This window comes from Aythya ferina, assembly GCF_964211825.1.
Source record: "Aythya ferina genome assembly, chromosome: 4".
NCBI classification, from domain to species: domain Eukaryota; kingdom Metazoa; phylum Chordata; class Aves; order Anseriformes; family Anatidae; genus Aythya; species Aythya ferina.
The window spans coordinates 46,104,489-46,131,216 of NC_140300.1; the positions used below are offsets into that span (position 1 = coordinate 46,104,489).

Genomic DNA, 26,728 nt, shown 5'->3' on the forward strand with positions numbered 1-26,728 from the left:
ATCTAGCATTACTGTCCTTTCATCCTGCACATACAGTTTAGCTCCCTTGCTTGTACGTTCCCTTTTATTGCATTGTTTATCACCTGTTCATCATCTTTTAATGGTTTATAAATAGATTGTCTCTAAAACATTTCTGAAGGCAAACACTTTAGTCCTTCCTTCTTTTTTTTCCTGATTCTGAATATGCACAGTTGCAACTGACCACTCATTTTGAGCAATTACTGTCATTACTCATGCTGAATAGTAATAAGGCCTAATAACTTAAATACAACCATTCTGCTAAATAAACTGCTACTCATCGTGTGAAAAAAAAATACCAGAGTACAGTCTCACGTATCCTAAATGGAGACTTCCACAAAAAAAGGAATGAAGGAACATAGTATTTAGCAAGACTAAGTTAAATGCAGAATTACAAAAAATAGTGCATTTGCTAAAGCACTGGAAAAGGACAACCAATCTCCAGAGATCGTATTAACTAAAAAGAAAGGATGCAACTTCTATTACTGATTCAGTGAAAAGCAGATGTTATTGAAATAAATGACTATTCACTGTCAGAAATTTGCAAACGATCTTTTCTCACAGAATGCAATAGACCGCTCAGTAATTCCTTGAATACATGACTTTACCAGGTGGACTCCAGGGAGAACGCACTTCATCCCCACAGGCAGCCTGGAGCTTCTTTTGCTTCCTCTCAAGCTGCTCTCTCCTCTCTGTCTTTTTCTAAGGAAGAAAAAAATGTTGTGTCAAAAAAAGAACTCTACCAATGGAAAAGTCAGAATTATTGCTACACCTTTCTTGGATAAAATGAGAAGTTAACACACAATAGAGATTTGCCTTTTGGAACTTAGCACATCCCTTTTAGGGATTCAGTCATGCACATTGCACAATGCAACACAGAGGCTGCACACTTGATGTCGCTTACAATTAAGGTGACAGTCTCAAGGATGAGCTGGCTTTGTGCACTAGCTAAACAAAAAATGCAACAGAAGGCCTAGTGGATTAGGTATTGTATTTGTCTTGCATGTATTAGTCTCATCTTAATATTTCTTTTAAAAGGATACTTACACAGTGCTAAATATCTCTCATTACATTAATTTTGATGCATCTGTGTAACTTTCTGTACTTATTAAATCACACTTGCCATGAGCTAATCTAGGAAGTAAACAATTATAAACAAACCTCCATCCATTTTATAAACATTGTAAGGTTCTGATGATATTTTCTATTGTTTCAAACAGCAGTGGTGAGTTAGGATGATGAAGGATGAGCAATACTTGCAACAGTATTTTTGTGCCCGATTAAAAATAATAGTAAATAATTGCTAATTAGTTTCTGAATAGTAGGTCTCTTGAATATCATTAGTTAATGTCTTATATTGTTCTGTTCTACATAAAATAAGTGTTCTTCTTTGTAAAGATACCTGTCATTTCATTGTTATCGAGACCAAAAATTTAAGAGTGCATCTACCTTGGCAATTTAGTATACTGGGGAGTTCTTTACAGGTGCAAATTTTCCTTTTATCACACTCGTAGGTTTGTGGAGTATGCATGAGCACACCACTTCCTGGCTTAAGGAATATTTCCCTCTTGGTGGAACAAAGGTTGACATTATGAATCAGAACATCACTTAGGAGTGTCCCATTAGACAGGTGGATAAAAAGGTCCTCGAGCTGTTGGCTTTCTAGCACACAAACAGCGCATGCCTAGGAACAGCAGATGGCATACACACCATTGGTAATAAAGATGCACTGTGGATATGCAGGCTTAAAATCTTAATCAATTTGCCAAATCCAACCTTGGTTCTTTCCTCTGTTGCAACCTATCAGCCAGTATTTTGAAGCACCATCGAAGCTTAATATTTTCACATGTGAACTACATTGCTGTGGAAGTACTGCTCCTTGAAGATAGCTCTAAGTGGCACTCTTAGATAACCCACGATCCCATCCCTCTGAGGGACACTGCAAGATCCCATGATCCTGGCAGAGTCTTTCTGTTATTCATAATTGAGAAGAGAAATAGTGATGTTACTGCAGCTAAAGGAAGAGACTAGCAAACGGTGGTAGAGGAGTTATTGTAAAAGAGCTTGAGAGGAATTTTTCCTTATTTTATACATATACACCATTCAAACTTACTAACGCTAGCTACAATTGTGACATGTACAAAAATGTAAGAGTACAACTAAAACATCAGCCCTATCAGTATGTTTTTAAACAAAGACCTGAATGCCTTTGTTAACATAAAGACACAATTCAGTTAGGAATATCTATCTAGTCTGGCTAAATCAATGATTTCATGTTTTTACTAGTAAAGCTGATTATAAGCAAGGCAAGGTTTGCATGGAGAAGTAATGCCCTTTACTAAAACAAGTGATACAGAACTGCCAGTCTGCTAAATAATATTCTCTCTCTGTACAAGCTCTATCTTCCTGGGTTATAAGGGATAATTGAGATAAACTGGGCTCAAGTAGCACCATAAGATTCTGACTCCTCTGTCTAGAACAAATTCAAGATGCATTTCAGAGATTCTTAAAGGGAACTGCTTAGTGCCCTAAACAGAAATGAATCTGCATTATCAGTGATATTTCTCAAAAAAAGATGAAAATATATGTGAGCTTTGGAAGAATATTCTCTATAATGGAAGAATATTCTTTATAATGGAACATGTATGATTCATGCTCCTGTTTGGTGTATTTGCACATATCCTGCATATGTACTTTTACAAACATTTAATCTTATTCTACCAATCTTAGAATCTGGATCTGTATTTGACATTCAAAGACACATTAGAACACGTAATTGGAAATTCATTAAAAATAATACTTATTGTAGCAGTAGTGGCAATTACATGAGAAATAATGTCTTAAAAGTATGCATATTTCATGTTTATAAAGCACTCTTTACTGAATACACGTTGCACAACCGATTCATGTAGGAAAATGCCAAACCAAAGGTGAAGCATACGCACACCCAGGAAGGGACTTAAGGTTGGTTTGGATTTTTTAAATCACGTCTCTATTTTATATACTTGGATTTGAAGATCCCATGTTCATGACTGAATCTTGATGCTAAGCAGAGTCTTGGGTTAAGTTAGCTGTTTGTTTTTTCTAAAGATAAATTTGACAGGAAGCCTTGCTGACTTCTTCCCTGCCTTCAACACACACCATGCTTTTTATGTTCTCATCCTGGCCACAGTTCACATCTTCACAAGACACAATAAGTGATATAAATCTTCCCTAATACAATAAATAAAAGGTTATTTGCACTAATGAGAGAAGAGCAAAAGAAATATTGCAAGATGAAAACTAGAACTACAGTTTGTCATACAGCAGATGAAGTTGATTGGATTGATTTCTCTGTTTAAATTTTTTCACTCAATAGCCTGGTAAGAGGAATACATTTTTCACTTACAAAATTCTGGGAAGATCAGGTTTGTTAGCAGTATGACTGTCACATAATAACTGAATTTTAGATAGTACAGAGGACTTACAACGTTTTAATATTATTCCTCTAACAGCCATATTTCAAACATATTGCAATACCAGGAGATTAAGATTCTAATATAGAAAGTATTTTCAGATAGATCTTATTAAACCACATGAAATGAATAACTCATATTAGCTGTTTGTAACCAAGAAAGCCAACAATTCTATTAAACTCATCCAGTACAATAACACTTCTTGCTGTTTTTTAACAGTGTTAGAATGCCAAAAATAGGTGTTGAGCACACTCAACCTCAAGGTAAAATTTCAAACTTCTTCTAGGAATCATAACCTTACTGTATTGATTTTCAAGAACTGTAAGTCTGAAAGAATGCACAGAGCAGCACTACTTCTCAACAATTCAACTAGGTTAACCAAGTACAATGGAGAACATAACACATTTAGGATACTCACTTTTTTCTAGGTTCTTACAAAAAAACATTTAATGATTAACATCTAAAAAATCCATCATAATAAACTTTCTACATGATTCTCCTGTATGTTCCACTTCTCAGACTAGGTGCACGTCAATGACAAATGTCAGATACTGGTCGTAAAAGTAAAAAGTACTAAGTAAAAGCAATCATTTAATCAAGAAATACATCTAGATTGGCTTGAAGAGTACTTGATGAGTAGTAAGAGGCAAATATTATAAAAGAAATAAAATGAAAAAAAATAATCAGAAGCTTAACCTTTCTCAGCAATACTAAAGTATCTCAGCCCAAGATTATCCTTTTTATGTTAGTATTCTACACGTTAATAGCCTTTTTCAGGGCATTCATTTTCATGCCTTAAAAATGAATCTTCTCTTTTAAACTGTGTTATCAAAGATCGAAACAATGTCCTCTAAAAGTATCTGTAACAGAATTTTCATTAACATAAGAGCAGAATGTTTCTTATAGAACTTACAAGGAGGTTTTAAAACTTCTGCTTTACCCATGCATTATGATCAACACTTGGTTCAGGAAATTTGAGGATGAATTCACATTTATTTCTGCTAAACTGCTAATGAACAAAAGATAATAGAATACTTCACACTATATTACTCTTATTTTATTTCCCTTCAAACAAAAATCCCCTTATTTTAAAGAATACATTAAAGACTCTCAAAATCCTGCCCTCCTAGATTTGACAACAGTTTATCTATCTGCATGCAAATATCATCTGCACTCTCTTGATAATAAATTGATAAATTTACAAGTGTTTCTCTCTGCAGTTCATTGAAGGTGTGTATTTTCTCTGTTACTATACAAAGTGAAATATTATTCCAGCCAAGGAACATAAGGAACAGAGTCATTGCTGATATGCTATTTGAAATAAAGGTGTGTTAGCTGCAAAGCAAACAGAACAATCTCGTCTATCACCAGAGAAAAAAAGCAGAAAATCTACCTGAAACTCTTGAAAAGACTTGTATATTTTTTTATAGTCTACCAATGGTTTAAATGAGCATGTGTAAGGATCTCAAGCCAGCTGAGTTACAGGATCCTATTCTTATGAATGGTAACAGAGCCCTTATGTACCGGATGTATGCCAGAAATCACAAGGAAGAGAGACAATGGAAGAAATGCTCTCAAACTAAGAAAACTTTGGAAGTCAACATGATGAATGACCGTGGCATAGGCTGAGGATGGAAAATGCAGATTTTTCTTTAACTAGCAAGTCACACATATTTAAGAAAGCATATGCAAAGAATATTAGCAATCTCTGCTCTAGTTTGTCTTTCTATTGCAAGGAAAAAAATATTGCCTTATTGTTGGGACTGGACTACCAGATTAGTTTACTGCTTAACAACTACGAATAAAACATGCTGTCATAGGGAAAATATAATTGGCAGCATTAGAATTTTGCCCTTTCTAGTCAATAAAAATAATCTTAAACCTCAGTGTAACTGCTTTTATCAATTTAAGGATTCCCCACTCTAAATGTTGCCTTGAAGGCAAATGCCTACACTGCTTCAGCTGGCAGTGCTGCTAGGTTTTGCTGGTTTTTTGCTGTACTGAGCTGGCAATTCAGAGACGGCTTCTCCTGACATGGAATGGAAGAAAAGACTATGAAATTCAAAACTCTAAGTCATGTAGGTAGGAAGAATATATTTTCCATGTAAGCTAAAGATCAAGCACACCATCCTTTATCATTTTGTTCAAGAGTATCTGAGGACTAGCTATGTAATACTGCCATCATCTGGCCCCTTGTAACAGCATGAAACAGCAAGAATATTACATTACCATATACAAGTATTCACACTCATTACTACATTATTTTTTTTTTACATAGCAAAAAAAAAAGTTACCAGCCATCTTTCATATTCTTCAATAGCCTTTTTATCTTTTTCATCCTTCTTTGTCTGTTGTATTTCTTGCTTTCTTCTCTCTAGGATTTTTTCTGCCTTCTTTTGTTTTATATATTCTTCCTTTTTTTCATTCCTGTATAGTGAAAAAGAAGAATAGGAGATCACTGTGTAACAGTCTAAATGCTGTATGTGTGACTGATTAACTAAACTGACTCCAAAGAGATATTTTATGCATTTAATAACAGATCAAGAATATACATATATATTTATAAATCTTTGATGTCTGTTTTCATGTAATTTAACACCAAGGTATAAATGAAACTATTATTCTACCTACTATGGCATCATTTTCTCTATACTACTTTCCCCCTTATCTGGTATCACATAAAAATTAGATTTAAAAGTTCTGCAGGTAATATAGTAAATTGCACTCAGTCTCTTAAAACTCTTGGCTTGTAAAACAAAGAATTCCTTCAGCAGACACATCTCACTTGCTTTTGAATACAGTTACATTCATGCAATGTATTCCAAAAACTTTAAGAATGATTTACCTTCTTCCTTCCTATTGTTTACTAATGAAGCATGAGACTAGTCACACAAGACATCATACTACTCGGTGAATCTTACTTCTCAGTTGTAGTACCTCTGCCTGGGCTGAGTCTTTTGGGGAAGAAATTATTTAAGTTACTAAAACAAAAGAAGCTGTAGAATGTGTTCTCACTAGGATTGTGCTTGCTCATGAAAAGCCTCATCCCAAGCAAGCCATTGTTTCCCAGTCACAAGCACATCAAGCACTCACAGAAGACCTACTGCACTTATAAGCAAAGGTTCTGGAAACTGATATACCAAAACTCAAATGTAGTACCATTTTTCAACTGCTGATATGTTGTCTTTCTTTTTTTCTTCAACCAGTTCCTCTTCTTTCCTCTTCCTGATTCTTTCAGACTGTTTTTCCTTTCTGCTTTGCTCTCTTAAATATTCTGTTTTTCTTTCTTTCCATTTTTCAAATGCCTGAAGAAAATCACAGATTCATCAGAAATCTTCCCCCTCATCTTTTTGTCAATGCTCTCCTCACTTACACTGGATTAATACTTTTGGTATTTCTTCATGTTCAAATTTTGGAATATTTGTTTGTTGTATTGCTCAGAAGGGTATTGCTCATTATATCTAAAAAGCACATTATTTTCCCCACTACACAATAGTTCTTTGCCAATGCATTTATATGGAGTTTATTTTGTATTTAGCTAATAGAATCCAGATACAGAGAAATACTTGTCTGTGTACAAATGTAAACGTTAAATATTTACAACAGAATGGAATCTCACCATGTTTTCTTCAAAGATTAACTGTGTTCAGATTTTAGAATCCAGTTCATTCCATCTCTTGCTGGATTAACCAAAATTATTATCAGCAATTTCCTGAACTATATCTGAACCACCTTTATGTACATGTTTCACATTACCTTCTGTGCTGCTTCCATTTTCTCTGCATTCTGTTCTTCTGCTTTCTTTCTCTTAAGTTCCTCGAGCTTCTTTTTTTCACTTAACTTCTTTGCTTCTTTTGCTTTCATCGCTTTCCAGGCTTCAAAAGATGCAATTGCTTCCTTTCTTTTAACATCTTCTTTCTAGATTGAAAATAACATTCTACATTTAAATATGCTTAAATATAAAATATATATCTGTAGTTGAAAAAGTATGCTTTAAGCTCATTCTCAAATGTAGGATTAGATTCAGCAATAAAGAAATGGGTATGTAGAAAACATTCCAAGTAATACTCAAATTTAGTCTATATAGACTTTTCTATGCTCATTTTTAACTTAACTCACTCAAATTATACAAATGACTTTTGCAAAATGCGTAGAAAAACATGAAATACGTATTGAATACTTAAAATGCAAACATATTAAATACTTAAAAACCCAATCTAACAACTGTATATGTAAAATGTAGGTAAGAATCTCTTGGGATAGGGAGCAAACTCATTTTCCACCAGAAGATATGTTAAAATGTAATGCGTGAAAGGTTGAGTATCCCAAGGTCATTGCAAACAAACCTGAAACTTGATCTAATTAATTTAACACTTTTAACCTGGTACAAAGGTGTAGGGAAGCATTAGCCACACACCCTTTCGCACAACCACAACAATCAGGACATTAGAATCAGTTTCTAATTGGAAACATTGTTTCCAATTAGGGAAAACCAGAGGCCTTACAGTAGCAGACTGATGTAATTAGACACAAAGCACAGGTAAATATACTTCAGAGAATGATAGCTTGTCAAGTTCTCCTTAAACAAGAGTGTAAACAAACCTTTTCAGTATTGATCCTCAGATTTTCAGCTTTTTTCTTTTCATTTCTCTTTAATTCCAGTAGTAAAGCTCTTTTCTTTTCCAGCCAATTCTGTAAGAATATTAGAAGATTTACACTTTTAAAGTGTTTTTAAGCTGTAACTAAAGATGTTCGGTTAAAACAGGTGATTATTAGAGCAGCACCAATATAATGACAACCAGAATCACCCTCAGTTCTTCCATGTGCTACTTTAATAATTATCACACATGGAAAAGTGAGACATGGTTCAAATTAAACTGTTTTAAGGACCTTCATGACAGATTTTTTTTGGTGTGATTTTTTTTCATGTTAAGTAAAGTCTAAGGTTCTACAATGATTGCTACAAAGGTGAAAAACCTTAAAGATCTTTAATAAAATCTCTTAAAAACATCAACTAGATGTAAGCATTAAAAAAAAAAAAAGAAATATGGAATATTCTTATTACTTGGGATACAGGATTATTATTTAGATTTATTGTCTCTCTTGCAAATACATGTAACTGAAGAGTCCAACAAAGTCCAACTGGGAAGAGTGAGACTCCAGGCACTGGTATGTGTTATGAGTCATTTGCAGAATCAGACTTCAATTGTCAAGGTTTAATTATATATTTGATATGCTGCTTAAAAATATGAGTGTCCTAAATGTAACCTATTCTACCTTTAAAACTATGCAGACTACAGGTATAGATTTCAGGCTCTAAATTTTGGGTTAGAACCATAAATAGTATTACAAACATATACCAATATGAACAACATCTATTAACAAAAGGAATGCATATTTTTCCTCACACATATTAGTAACAAAAATCTACTGGAACCCACATACGAATTGTGATGAAATTCTATACGGAATCCACACAGGTTATCCTTCCAGAGAGAATACTAGACTTGTTTTTACTTTTCCTAAATGGCAACTGAATAGAACATACCAGAAAAAAGAAATTTTAAACAAAGCACTTACTTTTGTTAAGGAAAAATTAAAAATAAAGGAAAATATCTTACATGTCTGAGAATAGTCTGACACAAAATTACAAAACACAGTATGTCCCTCTCATCTAGCTTTTAAGTTTGCAATTTGATGAAAGGGAATGGCCACTGGAATAAAAGGATTATTGAATCTGTAAGCATATGAAAATAAAATATATAACAATATTGATTTCATGAAAAAAGTGTTGTTGGCTCCTATAAGGCCTTTATATGCATAGGAGATTTTTATTTTTTTTACTTTGTTGTTTGTTTAAGATCTACCTGGAAAACAGCTGCTCGTAAACTATCTGCTTTGTCAAACTCTCTACTGTTCTTCTGCAAGTGTTTATTCTCCAACACCTTCAATGTTCCCAGGTATTGAGATGAAACAGCTGTAGCTGATGGAACAGCTTTTGCTTTTTTCTTTAAGTGTGCAGAAGACAGAGACCTGTAAAGACAGAAACATATTAATCATCCTTTCATTTACTGTAGCTGCTAGCAAGCAGCTTTTATTTCACTTGATACCAGAACTTACTGTGATTCGGTTTGTACATGCACTTGTGTGGGGATATGAAAGGAGGAAAAAGCACGTTTTCTTTGGGCAGGTTTATTACTGAGAAAACAAGCCATTATTCAACATATTCAGCCCAAGAGCATTTACAAGCTCCTTATACTTTCATCTATAAAAAAGCTTAAAACCTGTTAAGATAACACAAATTGGATTTACTGGTGGACATGAGCACATACTCATTATAGAAATTGACAAAAGACTTGGAGTCTAATTCGACAGAGGAGATACTGAGCAAGGATTATAATAACATCTCATCTCCTACGGTATCCTCCACAGATGGTCAGAAGTTGACAGCAGTTAAGAAAATGCTGTCAGAAAATGAGAGCAAAGTGGCATTGTCAGGGCACCTACGTACATCTTATGCTCTGTAGACTATGATAGACAGCATTGTTCTCTCACCTGCATGATGAAGGTTTTGAGTTTTGTAGAACTGTTGCCTTTGTTTCACTTTGTTTCTAAGAAACACAAAAGAATAGTAAAATTTCAGTCTCTCAGATAACAGAACTAGCTCAGGATGACACAGATTTTAAAATTTAACAAGGATGTTAAACATACATACTCATGAAAGCCACTCAAATACAGAAAGGGCACAGTACAATACTGTAAGAAAGTTAAAAAAAAAAAACAACAACCAAACACCACCTTTTGGAATGTTTGGAATGGCATCTAGAAATGTTTCTTTGTATTATGTTGAAATATAGTCTATAGTTTATAGATACAAAGGAATAAAAAAAATAATAAATGAACAGTGGGCTCCCCTGTTATATCAACATTCTTGAAACTGTTTTTAATGTTTAGCTTTAACAGTTACATATACCTACATATTTTCTTTCTTATGATAAGGTGTAAAGTACTTTGCCTCTTATTTTTTAATTAAGTCACATCATGGATTCCATCCTCTGTCAACATACACTGATCATTTCAACTTTTCAATCCTCAAAAAAGAGATTTGGCATTTTAACTTCCATAAGGATATTTAATTAAGATTTGAAAACACACATTTTACTACCTTTGTCTGTTTTAAACTATTAGTGTGAAGGGTATTCCCTACGTCTTCCTTAAAACTATCCATAAACTTCACCATAAAACTATCCATAAACTTCACCATAAAACTTCCTTAAAACTATCCAATTCACTGCACCAACCCTGTCTGAATTTAAGAAGCGTTTGGACTGTGCACTTTGTCACATGGTCTAAACTTTTGGGCAGACCTGTGCAGTGCCAGGAGTTGGACTTGATGATCCTTATGGATCCCTTCCAACTTGGGATATTCTATGACTCTGATAATTTGTAAGTGCCTTGGGTCTAAAACTTTTACAAGCAGAGTTTTACACATTTAAGGTACCAAGTGCAAATTTCTTTACAAAACTTTTCATTGCACTTCTCATTGTTTTGAACAATAGTAAAAACACATAAAAAATACCTTGACAAAGTCCTCTGAAGTCGTTTTCAACTCCACATGTTCAGACTGACCATCTACTGACGCTTCCTGTGCTGTATCAGTTTCTATTTGCCCTTGCACAATGTTCTCCTGTTTATCTGAACTGTCATCTGTTGACTTCTCTGATTTCTTTGTTTTCTCATATGCTGTCGTGGTCATTGCTTCTGTCACAGAAAGGGTTTTGCTAATATTATCCTCCAGTTTCAAGTCACTGGGGCTGGTATCCTTCCTCTCATCTAACAGGAGTAAAAAGATTAAGAGGACACATTCGCTTAGACAATATGTCAACAAGAATTTCATGGTTTCTCATTATTGTTATTTCTGTACAAGAAACATACTACTGAATTTCACATAGGATAATGTGCTTACTATATACAACCAAAGTTTTAACAAGTATAAGAGCATGATAACAGCATAACTTCCCAGTTGCCTCTCCACGTGAACTTGGCTATAGAGCAGAAACCAAAAGCAAGAGCCATTCTGATCACAGCAGGAACTCTTCACATCTAGAGAAGTCTACTCTACTACTAAGGTCTGTATGACAATCTGCGTAAAGAAAAAAAAAATCTATGTGTTGTTTTACGGGAGTGTGGGATGCACAAGGATATAATGGAAAGGTTATTTCTCACCTCAGTGGTGAGGATTTAAGCAAAATGTCATGTCAATTTAAATGCATGCCTAAGTGGTGAAATTGCCAGTGAGGAAGCACTTTTTCAATAATACTTAAAAACATTTTTATCAGATCTGAACATACATTAATAGAGACCTAAATTTGTCAAATAATTAAGATACAAACCAAGAATATCTACGATAAATACCAAGTTACAGTCTTCTGATGAAAAGAAGTAAGTTTTGGATGAGAGTAACTCCAAGTTAACTGAAGAAAGGAGTATTGATGCTGACAATGTAAGAAATTTAATCACAGTGATGAAGGTAGGTTCCAGGTGACAAATAAAATTCTGAATTCGTATGAACCATTTTTTATCTTCTGTTGATATGCAGCCTTTCATTTTTCACTTTAAGCTTATTACTAAGCTAGTATAACAACTGTATACAAGCTGTAGGCATCAGAATCTAGACAAGTGTAGTTAAGTTGCAGCAGCTGGTGTGCAGGACACTGTAGACAGCTGATTTACTTTAGACTTCTGACTATATCGTAGCATGAGCTTCACTGAATTTAATGTATAAGTCAGTTTAGCTCTGTTTGCAAAACAGATACAGAGAATTAACCGTAATGAAAAAATGCCACGTAAAACCCATAAGCATTGTTGTAGTTTCCTTAGAAGTTCTAGCTATACCATTTTTATTAGTCTGCTTGGAATCATTACACTTGCACACCTTAGCACCAAATTGAAACCCTTATTTTCCAGTCCCTTTTCCACCACTTGACACCAGCACCTTAACATTCTTCTCCATTTATGCTGTCCCTCCTCATGGAGAATCTACACATTCCAGTACACTGATGCTCATATCCTTTTCCCCATACAAATTTCTCCTTAAATATTGTTCTATTAACAATGCTCAATGTACCAGCAAAACGAAAAAGAACTAAATGTTTAAAGAAACAAAAATTAAACACAGATCTAAGTATATTTGCTATTCACTACCCAGTAATGCTGTGTCTGACTTTTCAACTTCTGTTCACCTTCCTACACTCAGTTCTTCAAGCCAAGTCCTAACTTTGATCTCATTAGGCTGCAGCCCAGTGCACAGACATTACATAGGCCACGCCAACAGCATTTTCCTCACTGTATCCAACAGGCTATGTTACTTATCCAATTGAGTCTTACACACAAAGTACTCCCAGGCATGATAACCTTAACCAATATGAAAGGTGTTTAACAACCCATTCCAGTGCTTTTCAACTTGGGTACATTCCATTTTTGTAACACAGATTTTTTTGTCTGACAAAGGAGACTAAGAAATACCCCCAGACCTGAAAAACAATAACAGCCTGAAGAAGAGAAAGGCTTATCCTAGTCATGTTGATGGCAAAGAAGAAATGAAATTAAAATGACTTGTTTTAAGTCTCAAGGATGCTTAGGCAATGATGCCGACACTTGACTCAAGTCAAAAGTGCAAATTCACTTCTCAGACTTCGATCTGTTCCTCTCCGATCTTAGGACATTTCTAGGACCTAATTTCTAACTACTTGGGTTAATACTACACGTAGACATAATGACAAGAATGAGGCTGGGCCTTTCTTAGAAGCAGAATACAAGGAGACATGAGGGCAAGAGAAAGATCCTAAATGAATGTAAAGGATGAAATTAAGAAAACCATTGATTTTAAGAAGACTTGAACTGGAAGCTTAGATGTTACCAAGGTATAAATTATGACATTTATCTGGCTGTACATATCTAAGTTCTACCTTGTGAAAGTGGTGTTTCTCCACACATCTGTAAATTGAAGTCTTCAGATCTCTCATTGTGGGAAGTAAAATTAATGGAAAATGGTAGTGAAGTACTTTTTAGCCATGGACCCTTAGATCAGAAAGCGGCAAATAAACAAGTGAGCAATTCATAACAAATCAGAACTATTTAACTTGAGTTTATAATACACTGATAAAATGTTTTTTCAGAACTCTCCAAGTATAATTACTGCCTCACATTCAGAGAAATAAAACCCATCAACCCATTTCTGAACAGCTGCAAAACATAACAAAATCCTGTTTCTAGTTAGAAAGAAAATGAATGATGTTCTCTTATATGCCCCTCAATAGCATTTCCAGAATACTATTGGAAATGTTCTTTTTCCCCACTCCTATATTTCTTACAGAAAATTTTGACAGCTACTAAGTTAATTTTTAAAGTTTCCAATGTAAATGGTAAAAAATAAACACATATACTCTTCATTCTCAGTCTTACTTCAGGACTAGGGCTTTCAGCAAACACTTTTTTCTCAGACGAGGCTGTAGTATTCAGAGAAGTTAGGGATGACGGTGCTGAAAACGAAGACAATCCACGTCTAGGAGTTACTTCTTCTGACTTACTAAATTTATTGTCTTTCATGGGGCTACTTTTTCTCCTGGCACTTCTTGGTTGAGGTGATGCTTTGTAACAGCCACCTAATGAAGGAATGCTGATATTCTCAGATGAAAATGAGTATTATAGTTTAGGTTATGTCTAATTAAAGACATTTTAGTATGGAACACTATTTTGTCAAGTTAGATTCAACTTTTTTCAGTTAAACAAGTTATTTAAATAGTGCATCTGTCTTAACATGGGGCTAAATACAAGCAGCTATATAAGGGATTACTGACAATCAAATTATTGACAATTTTTTTCAGAAAGTTTAATGGAAGTTATAAAGCTTATAACACAATTTCGTAGACAGAAAATCTAGAAACTTTTTTTTTCCTTTTCCCATTTATCATTCTCTATGTATATATTGAAACTACATGTACATGTAAGAACTTACCTGCAGTCAGAGACAACTGAAAAGTTTTCATAAAAAGAAAAGTGAGCGTGTATGTAACAGCACTGTTGTAAGAAAACTTTTTTGTTATTCTGCTTAACTCTCTTTATCTACTAGAGAAAATATAAAGGGAAGACTGCTTCTCTCCATATGGTGCAGAGCAAAAAAACCCCGGGTAGAAGAAGACATCATGAGAAATGTGGTCAGAGGAAGGCCCACAGTATACAACCACCTTCTTCAGTGATGTTTCCATTCCTTCCCTAAGTCAGACACTGAGCAGCAGATCTACTATGCAATGGTTTCTCAGAGATTTCTATCCTTTGGCTCCTAAACTTCTTCCAATCTTCCTCACATTTTCTCCCCCCTACCCTGCCACTGACAAGATCAACAGCTTTCTACGTGCCTTTTGCTTGATGTATGTAGAGACACATGGAAACACATATTTAATTTTGCAGACTGACACGGAAATATTACCTATTAAGTCCTTGCTCATATACACCTATCACAGGAAATGAGAGAACCACCATGGCCATTCAGCACATTCAGCAGTGTAAAGCCTAATTATACAGTTACGGTGAAGTTTGGAGAGCTGAGAGGTCACAACAATATCTTACAAGTGACTTATGGCATGGCAAAACTGTTAGTGCACACTAACATCAAATGAGCAGACAAAGCTGGTAAGCCTTTCGTTGGTGGAGTCCTCTGTTGGCTAGGGATGTATTTATCTAATATGAATAAGTTCACAACAGTTGACCATTGAAGACAATATACTAGCATTTACATGTTTTTTCTCCAACGTTTTTTCTGCCTGTGTAAAAACTACACAGGCATTCTGGCCATGAAAGAAAGACATCTAGAGTGCCTAGCTGCACAATCAAGTATCTGGCACTTTGGTGCCATCATGTGGAAAGAAAAAAAGTAGTAGATACCACTAATTATGCTTTATCAATTTCAAAGTTGTCATCTTCCATCACAGGTAATGATCACCCATAAATTCCTCTTGAAAAAAAAAAATAAAAAATGTATAATGGAAACAGAGCACAGAAAGTTCTTCCCATACTGGTAAGTAGGTAAAAAACACGAAGTCTTTCAACTTTTAAAATTTTTAAAAGTACATACAGCCAACTAGCAGAATTCTAAGTTTTGCTTTGCGTATTATAAAATAAATTAGCTCTTATAATGAAACACTGAAGTCTTCTTTATGTCACTAAACTTTTTTTTTTTTTTTTTTTTTTGAATATGCATCCAAAGTAGCTCAGTAGCTACAAAGTAAAAGATCATTTTAAGTCCTGGCTTTGTGGTGGTAAAAAGTATAGCATCCATAACATTTTGGTTATGGCTCATATTCTGACTTTCTATTACACAACAGCAGCATGAAATCTCAGCATCACGACTTCAGCACTGTATTTGTGAACACTGTGTTCCAACTTCATTGGCCGTGGAGAGGAAGGCCTGTTTAATGACCTTTCCATTAATGGGTGGGTGGATGCCATGAACATTGTGTAAACATGGCTCTCTGTGTTATGCACACACAGAGGAGGCAAAGCTTTAGCCCTCCCACACCTTCCATGCAGAGGTACTGATGGAAAAGTAAATTTTAAGTACCCAAACGGTTGGTTTCCACCTCCTGAAAGGAAAAGACAGATAGGGAACTGCTTGATACTTGACACGCCATGGTTCAGATTCACATCCAAGCAGGTTATCAAAACATGTATTATTAGAAGAACATTAAATAAATACATCAAAAGTCAAAACAATTGAAAATATACTTAACACATAAAATAACCCTAATAACAACACATTTAAAATAATATAATATGGCTAAGCAAGCAACAGCAACAATATTCAAGTGCTTTCTTTTCACCTGATGCTGATGTATTTCTTGTTTTGTGCATCCTTGGCTTTGGTATTGGTTTCTTTTCCTTTTGATCCAGTGTAACAGCCTTTCTTTCTTTCTTTAGTTCAGGCATAGGCAAATCATTGCAGTGGTCAATCTCACTCATATGACACTGTAATTCAGCAGCTGAATGCTCTTCATTATTTTTTCTGTCATTGTCTTCATTTTTACTTTCCAAACAGTGCACTTCATTTATTCTGTCATGTATGTTTTCACTTTCTGAAAGTGTTTTTTGCTGAAGTTTCCTTTCATGAAAGGATAAACTCAAGTCATCAACACCTTCATTTTCCAAGTCAGCTGCTTTTTGTGATGCACCATCATCTGAGAGAGGACTCTCAGAATCAACAGATTTCTTAGTGCTGTCAGCATCTGAATTACTTTTATGACGTTCCTCCACAATACCTGAAAATAGTATATTAGCAGCTTTTGAGACAAATGGAAAAATACAGAACACAGAAACGATATATTCTATGATTTAAATGTGTTTTTCATATAATTTTCTTATATTTGAATACACTTTCCACTCCAAAGTTAAGGTTCACATGTTTTTTAAAAATATGTTTATCTTTCTGTAGACTGTTATTACTAATTTACTTTATTTCAGATTTAAATACTCAAGAGAAATGACAAAAAATGCTGTCATAGTTGAGTACAATAGTTAATCCATGAGGAGCTTCTTTATAAAGCTTGTCTGCACAGGGAAATCAAAGCATCCCACCGACTTTTAAAAGATGCTTCAAATGTAAGCAAAAACACAGGTATTACATACAGGTAGTCATTTTAGAAACACATTACAATATTCAAGATTCATATTTCTCTTAATATGCAGCACTGTATCAGGAATTCACCATATCAGTCATTAGGTCAACCTAATTAGCCTAAACATAAACATTACCAAGTATCAAATGCATCCTGGCCCTGGAAAAATTGCCAGACCAAACCTGTTGCTGGCTTGCTTACACTGCCAGGCAAGCATGCTCTGCAGCACATCTTGCATCTCAGATTGTCCTGTCTGGTAAAACAATAAATCAGCATTATGGCTTTCTCTCTGACCATGTCAACTCTTTTCTCTCTGCCCATTTATGGTACTGTGCACTGTCTCATCCAGGTGCAGATTTAAAAGCTTGGCTTAGATATTTCATAGCTATAAGAAACAGCACATACTGTGTCTAGTCTAGCAGGTTGGCAACACCCCTAACTTTGCCAGGAACACAGCTCCTAATTTTGTAGTGTAGGACAAAGTGCTTCAGAAATTGATAGAATATGAATCTTGGAACATGCATGCATATCAACTCACAAAGATTCCTTGTGATCTACTAATGAGTTAAGAACAGAAAAAAAGCAGGTAAAATTTTTTAATTCTGTCTTACCATTTAACATGTCAACTTCTTCACTCTCAAAGTCATCTGAGTAAACAGCTGTTTGTTCCCTTGCTGCATGAGCAGAAATTGCTTCTTGTAGCTCACCCTGAAATGGGATTACAAATAACTTTCATACAGAAATTTCGCTTCTTCAGCACAAATCCCCTCCTCCAACACATGCATAAGTAAAACTGTGCAACGGAGATTACCCCCTTTTAACTTTAAATTCCTAAGAAGGGTAAATACAACACAGTGTTTTCACTCCACCCTCATTCTCCCCATTTTTAAGCGTTAAAAATGCCTCCACGTATTCAGCAGCGTGGCCAGCTGAGGGCAGCCTTTGCCCACGAACTACACGTCCTATTTTCTCTCGTCAGTTTCACCTGCAAAGCCGCTCGGCAGGACGGGGCAGTGCTACGACCACCCCTCCGCAGCAGGGGAACGCAGGCGCGCAGAGACCCCCCCCGACTTGCCTAAAACCCTAACTTGTGGCTTGTGGGGGGGAGCAGAGGAGGCAGCAGCCGAACAAGGCGCCGATCCCAAGCTTTCCGCTCCCCCCCGATGCCCAACCAGCCGCCTTCCCCTGCACACCCGACCTGCTCCCGGGGCCTGCGGCTCCCCTGCGCCGCGCCTCTGGGCGCCCCCGCCCGCCTGCCGCCGCCTTGCCCCGGCGTGGCGCCCGCCTGCCGCCCCTGCGCCTTGCGGCGTCCCGCCTGGCTGCGGCCGCGGGCCGCGGGCTGCCTTCGGCCGTCCCGCATGGCCGCCTGCTCCCGCACGGCCGGCCCCGCCGCCCGCATTGCCCGTCGCCTGGCGACGCCGTCGCCGCGCAACCGGGAGCGGACAAAGGGCGGGCGGAGGCCCGGGTGGGGGGGGGGACTCAAGGGGCCGCCGCCCCGCTGCGGGCTGTGGGCTGTGGGCTGTGGGCTCCGGCTGAGGAGGGCGGCAGGCGGCAGGCCCCGGAGGTTGTGGGCACCGCCGAGCGCCCTCCTTCTTGCCCGAGGCGCTCCCTTTGTTTGCTGGTGCTGTTCTGCTCGGGGTTTTTATTTTCCCTGTCGTCGTACTCTCAGTCCGTACCACAAGAATAAAATACTGTAAAAGCCCTTCATGCTTTTCCTGAAGGGGTTTCTACTTTCTACTGCTTAGGCTGGAGATAGGGCTCAGCGGTGGGTACATCTATGCATCTAAATTTGGGCTGAAAACCTACTTCATCTGTGCTTTGCAGAATACATTAGGGTTTGAGAACCCGTGCCTATGTCCTATGTGTAACCCGCATACCTGCTACCATGCAGTGGATACACGCACTCCACTCCCTCCATGCCACCGCAGTAAGACTGGAGGGACACGTTTTCATCCACCCCATTCTCAGAGGCAGGTGGCTGTCCAAAAACTTCCACTATGGATTCAAGTGGACAGCTCTTTCTCTAAGGAACGAACTCACTGTAGCGCTTTCTGCAAAAAAATAAATTCATAGAACCCATGCATTAGTTTGAATGAAATCCTAGGGATGAAGGAACAATAGTGACATCAAAGTAAATTACCTGGTGCTCACGTCTCCCGATACTCTGATTCTTATTTCCCAAAAGGTGCTTGTGCAACACACCAACAAATACCAACCTGCAGCTGACCGGGTGCTTTGCTAAGCAGCACACGTCCTGCTAAACCGACAGTCTGACGGGCCACCTGTAATCTGTGTGAGCAATTCAGGGATGCAGGCAATCAAACGCCAGGATGCTCTGGGAGTATTGATCTCATGCATCAAAAGAAAATTGCCGGTTTCAGGACCACATACAGATATGGAATATTCTTCCATCAGTTTAAATGGTTGTGTTCTCTGCCTTTCTAAAATAAGAGTTTTTTTCTTTCCAGTGTTTCAGTTGTCTTAGCAATAATAAAGGACTTTTGACGTGCTCTCTGCACTTGTATTATATTTGCATATATTAATCTTCCCCAAAATGCACTGCACTTTCCAATGTTGTACAGAAGATAATATCTCTGACAGAAACCATGAGAGAATATGTAGGGCACAGACTAAAGCTTTAGGACTTCTTCTACCACTTGTTTATTTTTGAGAATTACATTTTAAAAGCAGTGCAGATAAGCAAAGGCCACAACACATTGAGGAGAAAGAGGCCCCACATTCTAAAGAGCAACCCTAGCGTTAAACTAGCAAATAATTGTGAAACATTATTTGACATTTGTGTACCATCTGTGAGCAGCAGTTTATTTTCATTTCTTTATGACCAGCTAATGCTTGGTCTGCTGACTATTCATGTATCTTGTTGAGAGTTACACTTGATGCGCAATATTTTTTTCTTCTTATATTTGAGTCTGTGCTGTGCCATCTCTCCATGGAAGCTGAAACTGGACATGTTTAAGTAAAAAAGAAGAAATGCATATATTCTTTCTCTGTAGTAATGTTAGCAGTTGCTGTTGAAGGCTAAGTTATGTAATATTACAAACATCTGAGATGGTGATTTTATTAGACTCCAGAAGGTGGCAGCAAAATGTTTTAAGATTAAAAAAAAAAAAAAAAAAAAAAAAGGTTTATTTTTGACTTGCCTGCTTTATTCTAGTTTCTTTTACCTTACGGTTGATGTGTACGGTATTTTTGGACAGGCATTGCATTTATTTAGATCATTTTTCCAGCCTTGCACACTCTATATAGAAGGAAGATTTGGTTTAATTATGTTATTTATATAAGTGAGACAATGGAGCCTAATATCAACAATATTATTAAATATTAAATGCTTGGAGTTCATAGGATGTGAGAACAAAGATCAATACTGTCAGAAATAAAGAACTCAAAATGCATGAAGATGTTTTTGTCAGAACACACAAACATCAGGTCTGCATCTTACAGTCTTACCTCGAGCAAAAAGCCCATTGACACCCACTGAAGGCTTATTGAAAACAAAAATCATAAGATTTTATGTGCTGAAAGTTATCACTAATGTCTTTTTTTTTTTTTTAATTAATAACTGCTGAATAAATCATAAATATAAATTTGACAAAGAAATGTACACTAGAAGGTGAAGTTGCTATGTCTCTCACACATGTACATGGAGCACTGAGAAAAACACTAAATAATCCCAGCAATTATATTAATTTTGCTAAAATAAATGTAGAAGTAGCATTTAATTCTGTTGCCCAAATGTATGTTAGTCTCTGCCCTGTCCAGAAAGTTGAAAAACAACCATTTTAAGACAAACAATCCAAAAATGTTACACTGGCAAGCATCACAATGCAATGTAATTCTAGCCTGGAAACAAACAAACAAACAAAAATTTATGTACAGAAAGCATTTGGGTATGATGAGTTTTTCAGATGGTTAACTCATATGCACATCTATTACTGTGTGCCATATCTTGAAGAGCTATGTCTGTCTGGCCAAAATATACTATCCTTTTTCTGGCTATCTGAAAGTAAAAACAGAAGTATAATCAACCTTATCTTATGCCTTTAGGCTAGGTCTGCTGGAGAAGATCTGCAAGTCATCCAGCATTGACATGGAGGAGCTGGGTTTGACCTTTGCTACCTCAGAAGATGAGAGCAGAGTCACTGGGTTGGGAAAACATTCTGCATAGTTTGAGCTCAGAAAAAGCTACATAATTTCATAGGCAAGTTTGCAGCACATGCTATCTCAGCCACTCTCAGCAAAGTTGCCCAAAACAGCTTAAAACAGCTCTGGAGTAACTAACTGCAAAAGCAGCCAGTATAGCAAAGGAATGTGCAACAGCACTTCTGCCTTTTGTTCTCTTCATCAGTATTATTTTGAGTTAAATGTCATTCTTTCTCAGGGAACAGTCTATTCAAAACATGACATTACCAATCTAACTGGAAAGTATTTGACAACTCACCTTAATTAACTTAACTCATATTGGCAGTCCTTTACAAGTATCCCTGGATTATTTCACAGCTACTTCTGCCAGAGTGGAAGGCCTTGGGCTGTTCTTATAAAAACACTTTTTTGTACCTCTTAGTCACTTCTGGGAAGACAGACTCAGGTGTATTCCATAGCTGTCCGATTCCTTCCTTCCTTCCTTCCTTCCTTCCTTCCTTCCTTCCTTCCTTCCTTCCTTCCTTCCTTCCTTCCTTCCTTCCTTCCTTCCTTCCTTCCTTCCTTTTTAATTACTATTTTTCTTAAAACAAACTGTCATTCTTTAATTATTAGTACAGCAGCTTGGTCCTCACAACATAAATGAAAAAGGTTGTATTCCAATAGATTACAAAGTACTGTGGTTTTCATCACATCTGGGACCACAAGAAAGAAAAGTAGTCAGATTGAAACATCAGCTTAAAATTTAGCTTGACTTTTTCTTCATCATTCATTATTTTACTGGAACTGTATTCAATGGTTTCCTACTATGTTTCCAGAGGAGAACAGCTAAAGTTTGTAATGCATTCTTAATGCATTGAACATAGTAATATCCATAAAACATGCTGCTATGGAAATTAGTTAGGAAATCCACATTGTCATCAAATTCATACTCTCACTTTTATATCTTGATCTTGATTTGCAAGTAGTTTAAGACAATTCTGTCAGGATAAGGAGGTATGCCAGCTTCAATTGGTAGATTATTGGTCTCAGGCATATTACCTTCAAACCTGAATTTGATAAATTTAATATGTATAGGAGTAAGCATAGATGTCTGCAAAACTGAGGCAAAAGGTGGTTAAAGCAAATAAATTCATGACAAATTAATTTATATAGCAGTATGTAGAGGCCCAAGTCTTTATGACTGGTTAATTTAGTCCTGAGCATTAGACTTAGAAGCAGTGGATGGAGGCAGATATCAAGAAAAATAAATAAAATAAAATAAAATAAAATAAAATAAAATAAAATAAAATAAAATAAAATAAAATAAAATAAAATAAATAAAAGGTGTTATTTATCTTTTAAAGTTATTTTAAGCTGCTTTTTTTTTTTTTTTTTTTTTTTTTTTTTTTTTTTTTTTTAATAGTACTTGATGTGATTTTAAGGAAACACCACAAACAGAAAAAAAGAGAAATGAGACACAGCTGTCTTGCTGTCTTCTTGTTGTGCTTGGTCATACTAACAGACAGTGAACTTTTCAAACAGACAAAGCTTGTGTGTGTTACTGACAGCAGATTAGACTTCCGGTAAGGGGAGTCAGAAAATGCAAACCTTTTCATGTTAAGTGGAGTCACTTTGTGTACAAATGAATCAAGCTACTGGTATCTTTTGTATCTAGATACATTCTCCTTTTAAAGCCTTGCAGATGTGAGCTCTGGTTAAATAAACACCTTTGATAGAAACCTCACAGGCTTGTAGTTTCACTAAACATCTCTCAGTCCTGAAGCATTCGATGTCTAATGCCGTATTAATGCTGACAAGAAAACCCAACAGCTGTTAAGTGCTGAGCAGCAACTTAGGCCTTTAATGTTATGGCACATTTCACAGTGAGAGGAAGAAGGCTTGTCAGATTATCACCTGCACATTTGAGAAGTGTCAGGACTCCAGCTGTTTCCACCTGCAGGGTCACCAGAGATGGGTACACAGGACCTTGGGTTAAAGACTTGGACAATGTCCTGCAGCCTTGCAGCCCCAAGGGACAAGAAGTCTGACATCATTAAAATTAATCAGAGAAAATAGATGCAGTAAAAGGCCAAATTTAATTGCTTTGTGGTCAGAAAGATCGACCGACTAATTCTCACTGACAATAATAATGTCTGCTCCTGCTCTTTATGTCTATAGTCCTCCCTTGATGCCTTTTAGTGTGCAGTGCTATTATGGTTCACTAGGGCAGGAAGATTTAAAGGAAAATAATGCTGCCAGGTCTGACTTTGCTACCATTCCCTAATGATGACAGAGCTTCACAGTGCAAGTAGTTTGGGCAAGTAAAGTTGTATGATTAATATACCTGAGGAAGTGTAGCAAAGCTAAGGCCCATTAGGAGCATATTGACTGTATTACCCTGGTTATGCTTTTTGAATTTGTAACTGATACAGAGGAACAACTTTTTATCTTTGGAATATCTTTCAGTATACTTACATGAACCTCATTGGTACAATGTCTGAGGACTTAGTTTTAAAGGGAGTTACTGATTCTCCCTGCTAGATTGCTGAAAGAAGGGATTATTATTCCCATTTTATGTATGTAGAGATAAGATTCAGGACCTACACTAGCGACTCAAAGGAATGCAAAAATTTTATAGTGTTGCAATTTGGAGAGGTTTCGATCATCTTTTTTTTTTTTTTTTCCCCACTCATTTAGGCCCCTAATAGGTGAAGCAAATTTAGACATTGTAGGTGATGGCTTGTACCTACCAGAGGCAGTGCTGTACAAGAAGCAGAAGGATCTGCAGAGCTTCAGTAGTGTGTTTCACTGCTTGATAGAAGATTTAAGCACTTGCAAACAGCCTCCTTTTGTGTGTGTGTGTTTTTGTTTGCTTGTTTGTTTTTGTTTGTTTAGTAAAGCAGCTATCAAATGGCATTTTTTTCTGCATATACTGCAGACAACATATGTATTTATGAAAACGTAGTAGAGCCCCTCTACTGAAGAAATACTGCAGACAACTGTAGTATCTTGTTGGACATTTCCTATTTTCTATTTAGCACATAAATGGGTAAATCACAGAACATCTTGCAGATGGGACCCCTGCTTTCCTTAGCTGCAGATGCACTGCCCTCAGTTGCGCCTTTAGAGGAGAGCCATTTGAAGGGAGGGCTCTCACACACCCTTTCCGTTTTCTAGGCCAGCCAATGCATGCACAATGTTAGCCTCAGGCTGAGCTCTGCAATGGTGACACCAGAGAGACCTGCAAAATATATGCTTCAGATTTTGTGTAGTTCCTGTGAAGACCATGATGCTTTATGATATTTCTCTTGCAGATTAAGAATTGTATTGACTTTCCCTATCATTAATATTGTTGTGTACTTTTATGTCATTTCTACAAGGGTTATGGAAAGAACATTTCATTCAGACTTGCTAAAGGAAAGCGTTGATTATCCCTAGCACTTGGAAACAAACAATCCAAGTCAGTTATCTGGAACATTAAATTAAACCCTGTATTTGCAAAAGAAGCTTAACAGTTCATCTTTTCTTGTTCTTCATGTTTCCTTCCTTCCGTCTGGTGACTTATTTTACAGTCTCTGTAACTGATTTGAAATTTTGCAGCTGCTGAGGTTAGTCAGCTTCAGTTTAACAGCAGATGTCCTCAGTACTAATCTGTCCTTCAAGTGAGCTTTCTTTCCATTTCCTATTTATTTTCCAAATTGGTTAGCCATCACTTGGGGGGATTATCAAAAGCTGCTGTAAGACTGGTTGGTTCTCCATGCCAAGGCTCTCCAGCCTGCTATGTCAGAGGAGAAAGCTGAACAGGAGTCGGGAATAGGTATGTCAAGATCTGTTCTATATGTCTGAGGTATGTGGAAATGTTTCTGGGTACAAATCCAGCACACTGAAGCATTACAGACAAAGATTATTACTTTAAAATGATATTCTAAAACTGGACGCTGTATCTGGAAGACCATTTGTAATGTGAGCTTATTCACCATTTTTAATATCTTGGTTTCCATGCTTGTTCTTTTAAAGTGACAGTGGCTGATGCTGAAGCTACTATTTTCCTGAGGTTAAAATTTACTCTTTAAAACAAGTGGTTTAAAAACTTCTTTCTACCTGTCAGTAACCCTCCCCCCCACACACACATTTATGCTACAGCATCTATCTAACTGCCTGACTGCCCATCTATTTACTTAATTGTTGGGCTCTCTGTGTTGAAAATAGACACTGGGATACTTCAAGAAAGGAACCAGCATGATGCTTTTCATCTTTTGCCTATGAATTATCCATAGGATAGCAAATGCACTTCACACCAATGATATTTTCTGAGGCTTTATAGCTCTATAACCTTGACAAGCTTCAGATGCAATATTAACAGGCAGTGTCAACGAAACAGAAATTATTTACTCAGCTGCTGAGAATCTATCCCTGATAATAGAGCTGTGAACTGTGAAAGCCATTTAATGACAAAATACAGCTGGGAACTGCATTTTGTCTTGTATCAAAACATTATTTTTCCTGTAGAAGAAGAATAATGGAAAGTAGATCTAGACGAGGTAGTAATCGCATGCTGATCTTTTTATGCAATGTTTCATTAAAAAGTCTTTTTTTCTAATGATGTGAGAGACCCATTTGCACTGCATTGAGTTGCTAAATGGATTGTGCAGTGCTTTTCCTAGACGAGATTGTTGCCTCTTTCTCTTTGGGTTTTCTACTGCTGATTTTTTTTTTCAAATACAGTTATTTACCCCATAATTCAAATGAAACATGCTAGCTGTACCACCGAATCATCTGGGGAAATGCTGTGCAACTCAGGCAGCGCCAGTAAGAAGCACAGCTCACTTCACACTGTCTTTTGAGCAGTGGCAGCACTGACAGATGCCGTTGGCTTACTGGACCAGCGTACCTATTACAGACCTAATGGGATTTCCTCTAATACTATCTGCTTACTTTTCATGTCTCATTTTGTCTCCAAAATCACCAAGGGACCCTTGGAAATCAGTGGGAACCTACCGAAAACAAGCTTTTTTCCTTCTGACTTCTTTTTCTAATTTGTGTGGCCAGCCACTGGAAGAAGGCCCTTAGGAAAGTCCTGTTTTTTTTCCTCTTTTTCCTTACAATCCAGTAAACACTCATTCAAAACAGGAAAAATCTCCAGCAATATTATGTCCATTATACATGCTTAAACAAACTGATTTCAATGCAATAAAAGGCAGTGGCTTTAATATATGTTAATCCATGCATTTGAGACATATAAAGCATTCAGTGGTGGCCTAATTCTGTGCTACTGGTTTTAGCAGCAAGACTATAATGATCTGTAAAGGGGTAGAGCTTGGATACTGAGGATTTTTTTTAATTCTTTACCAACGTGTTAATCTCTGTGAGGACATAATCATCAGGTATCAAGTTCCAGTCTTTTATCTGCGGTTTAGTATGGTGTAATGAGGGGCTTTAGCCAGG

The 26,728-nt window shown here is 36.7% G+C and overlaps 1 protein-coding gene across 3 annotated transcripts; it reads right to left on the bottom strand.

Moving 5' to 3' along the window:
- Positions 1-364: 364 nt before the first annotated feature.
- MAP9 (microtubule associated protein 9) lies at positions 365-19,205 on the bottom strand. 3 transcript variants are annotated; one of them, XM_084518113.1, is made up of 13 exons: positions 19,021-19,205; positions 17,755-17,851; positions 16,352-16,786; positions 13,938-14,137; positions 13,442-13,553; positions 11,053-11,306; positions 10,029-10,084; positions 9,341-9,506; positions 8,076-8,165; positions 7,230-7,391; positions 6,633-6,778; positions 5,768-5,900; positions 365-720 (listed from the first exon to the last, which is right to left on the bottom strand). In XM_084518113.1, exons 2-13 carry the CDS (start codon positions 17,762-17,764, stop codon positions 598-600), a joined length of 1,887 nt encoding a protein of 628 aa, XP_084374239.1. In that variant the 5' UTR covers positions 17,765-17,851; positions 19,021-19,205; the 3' UTR covers positions 365-597. The 3 variants fall into 3 exon arrangements, with proteins under 3 accessions (XP_084374239.1, XP_084374238.1, XP_084374240.1); XM_084518112.1 differs by lacking the exon at positions 19,021-19,205 and adding an exon at positions 18,342-18,654; XM_084518114.1 differs by lacking the exons at positions 13,442-13,553; positions 13,938-14,137; positions 19,021-19,205 and adding an exon at positions 18,342-18,654.
- Between the last annotated feature and the right edge of the window lie 7,523 nt (positions 19,206-26,728).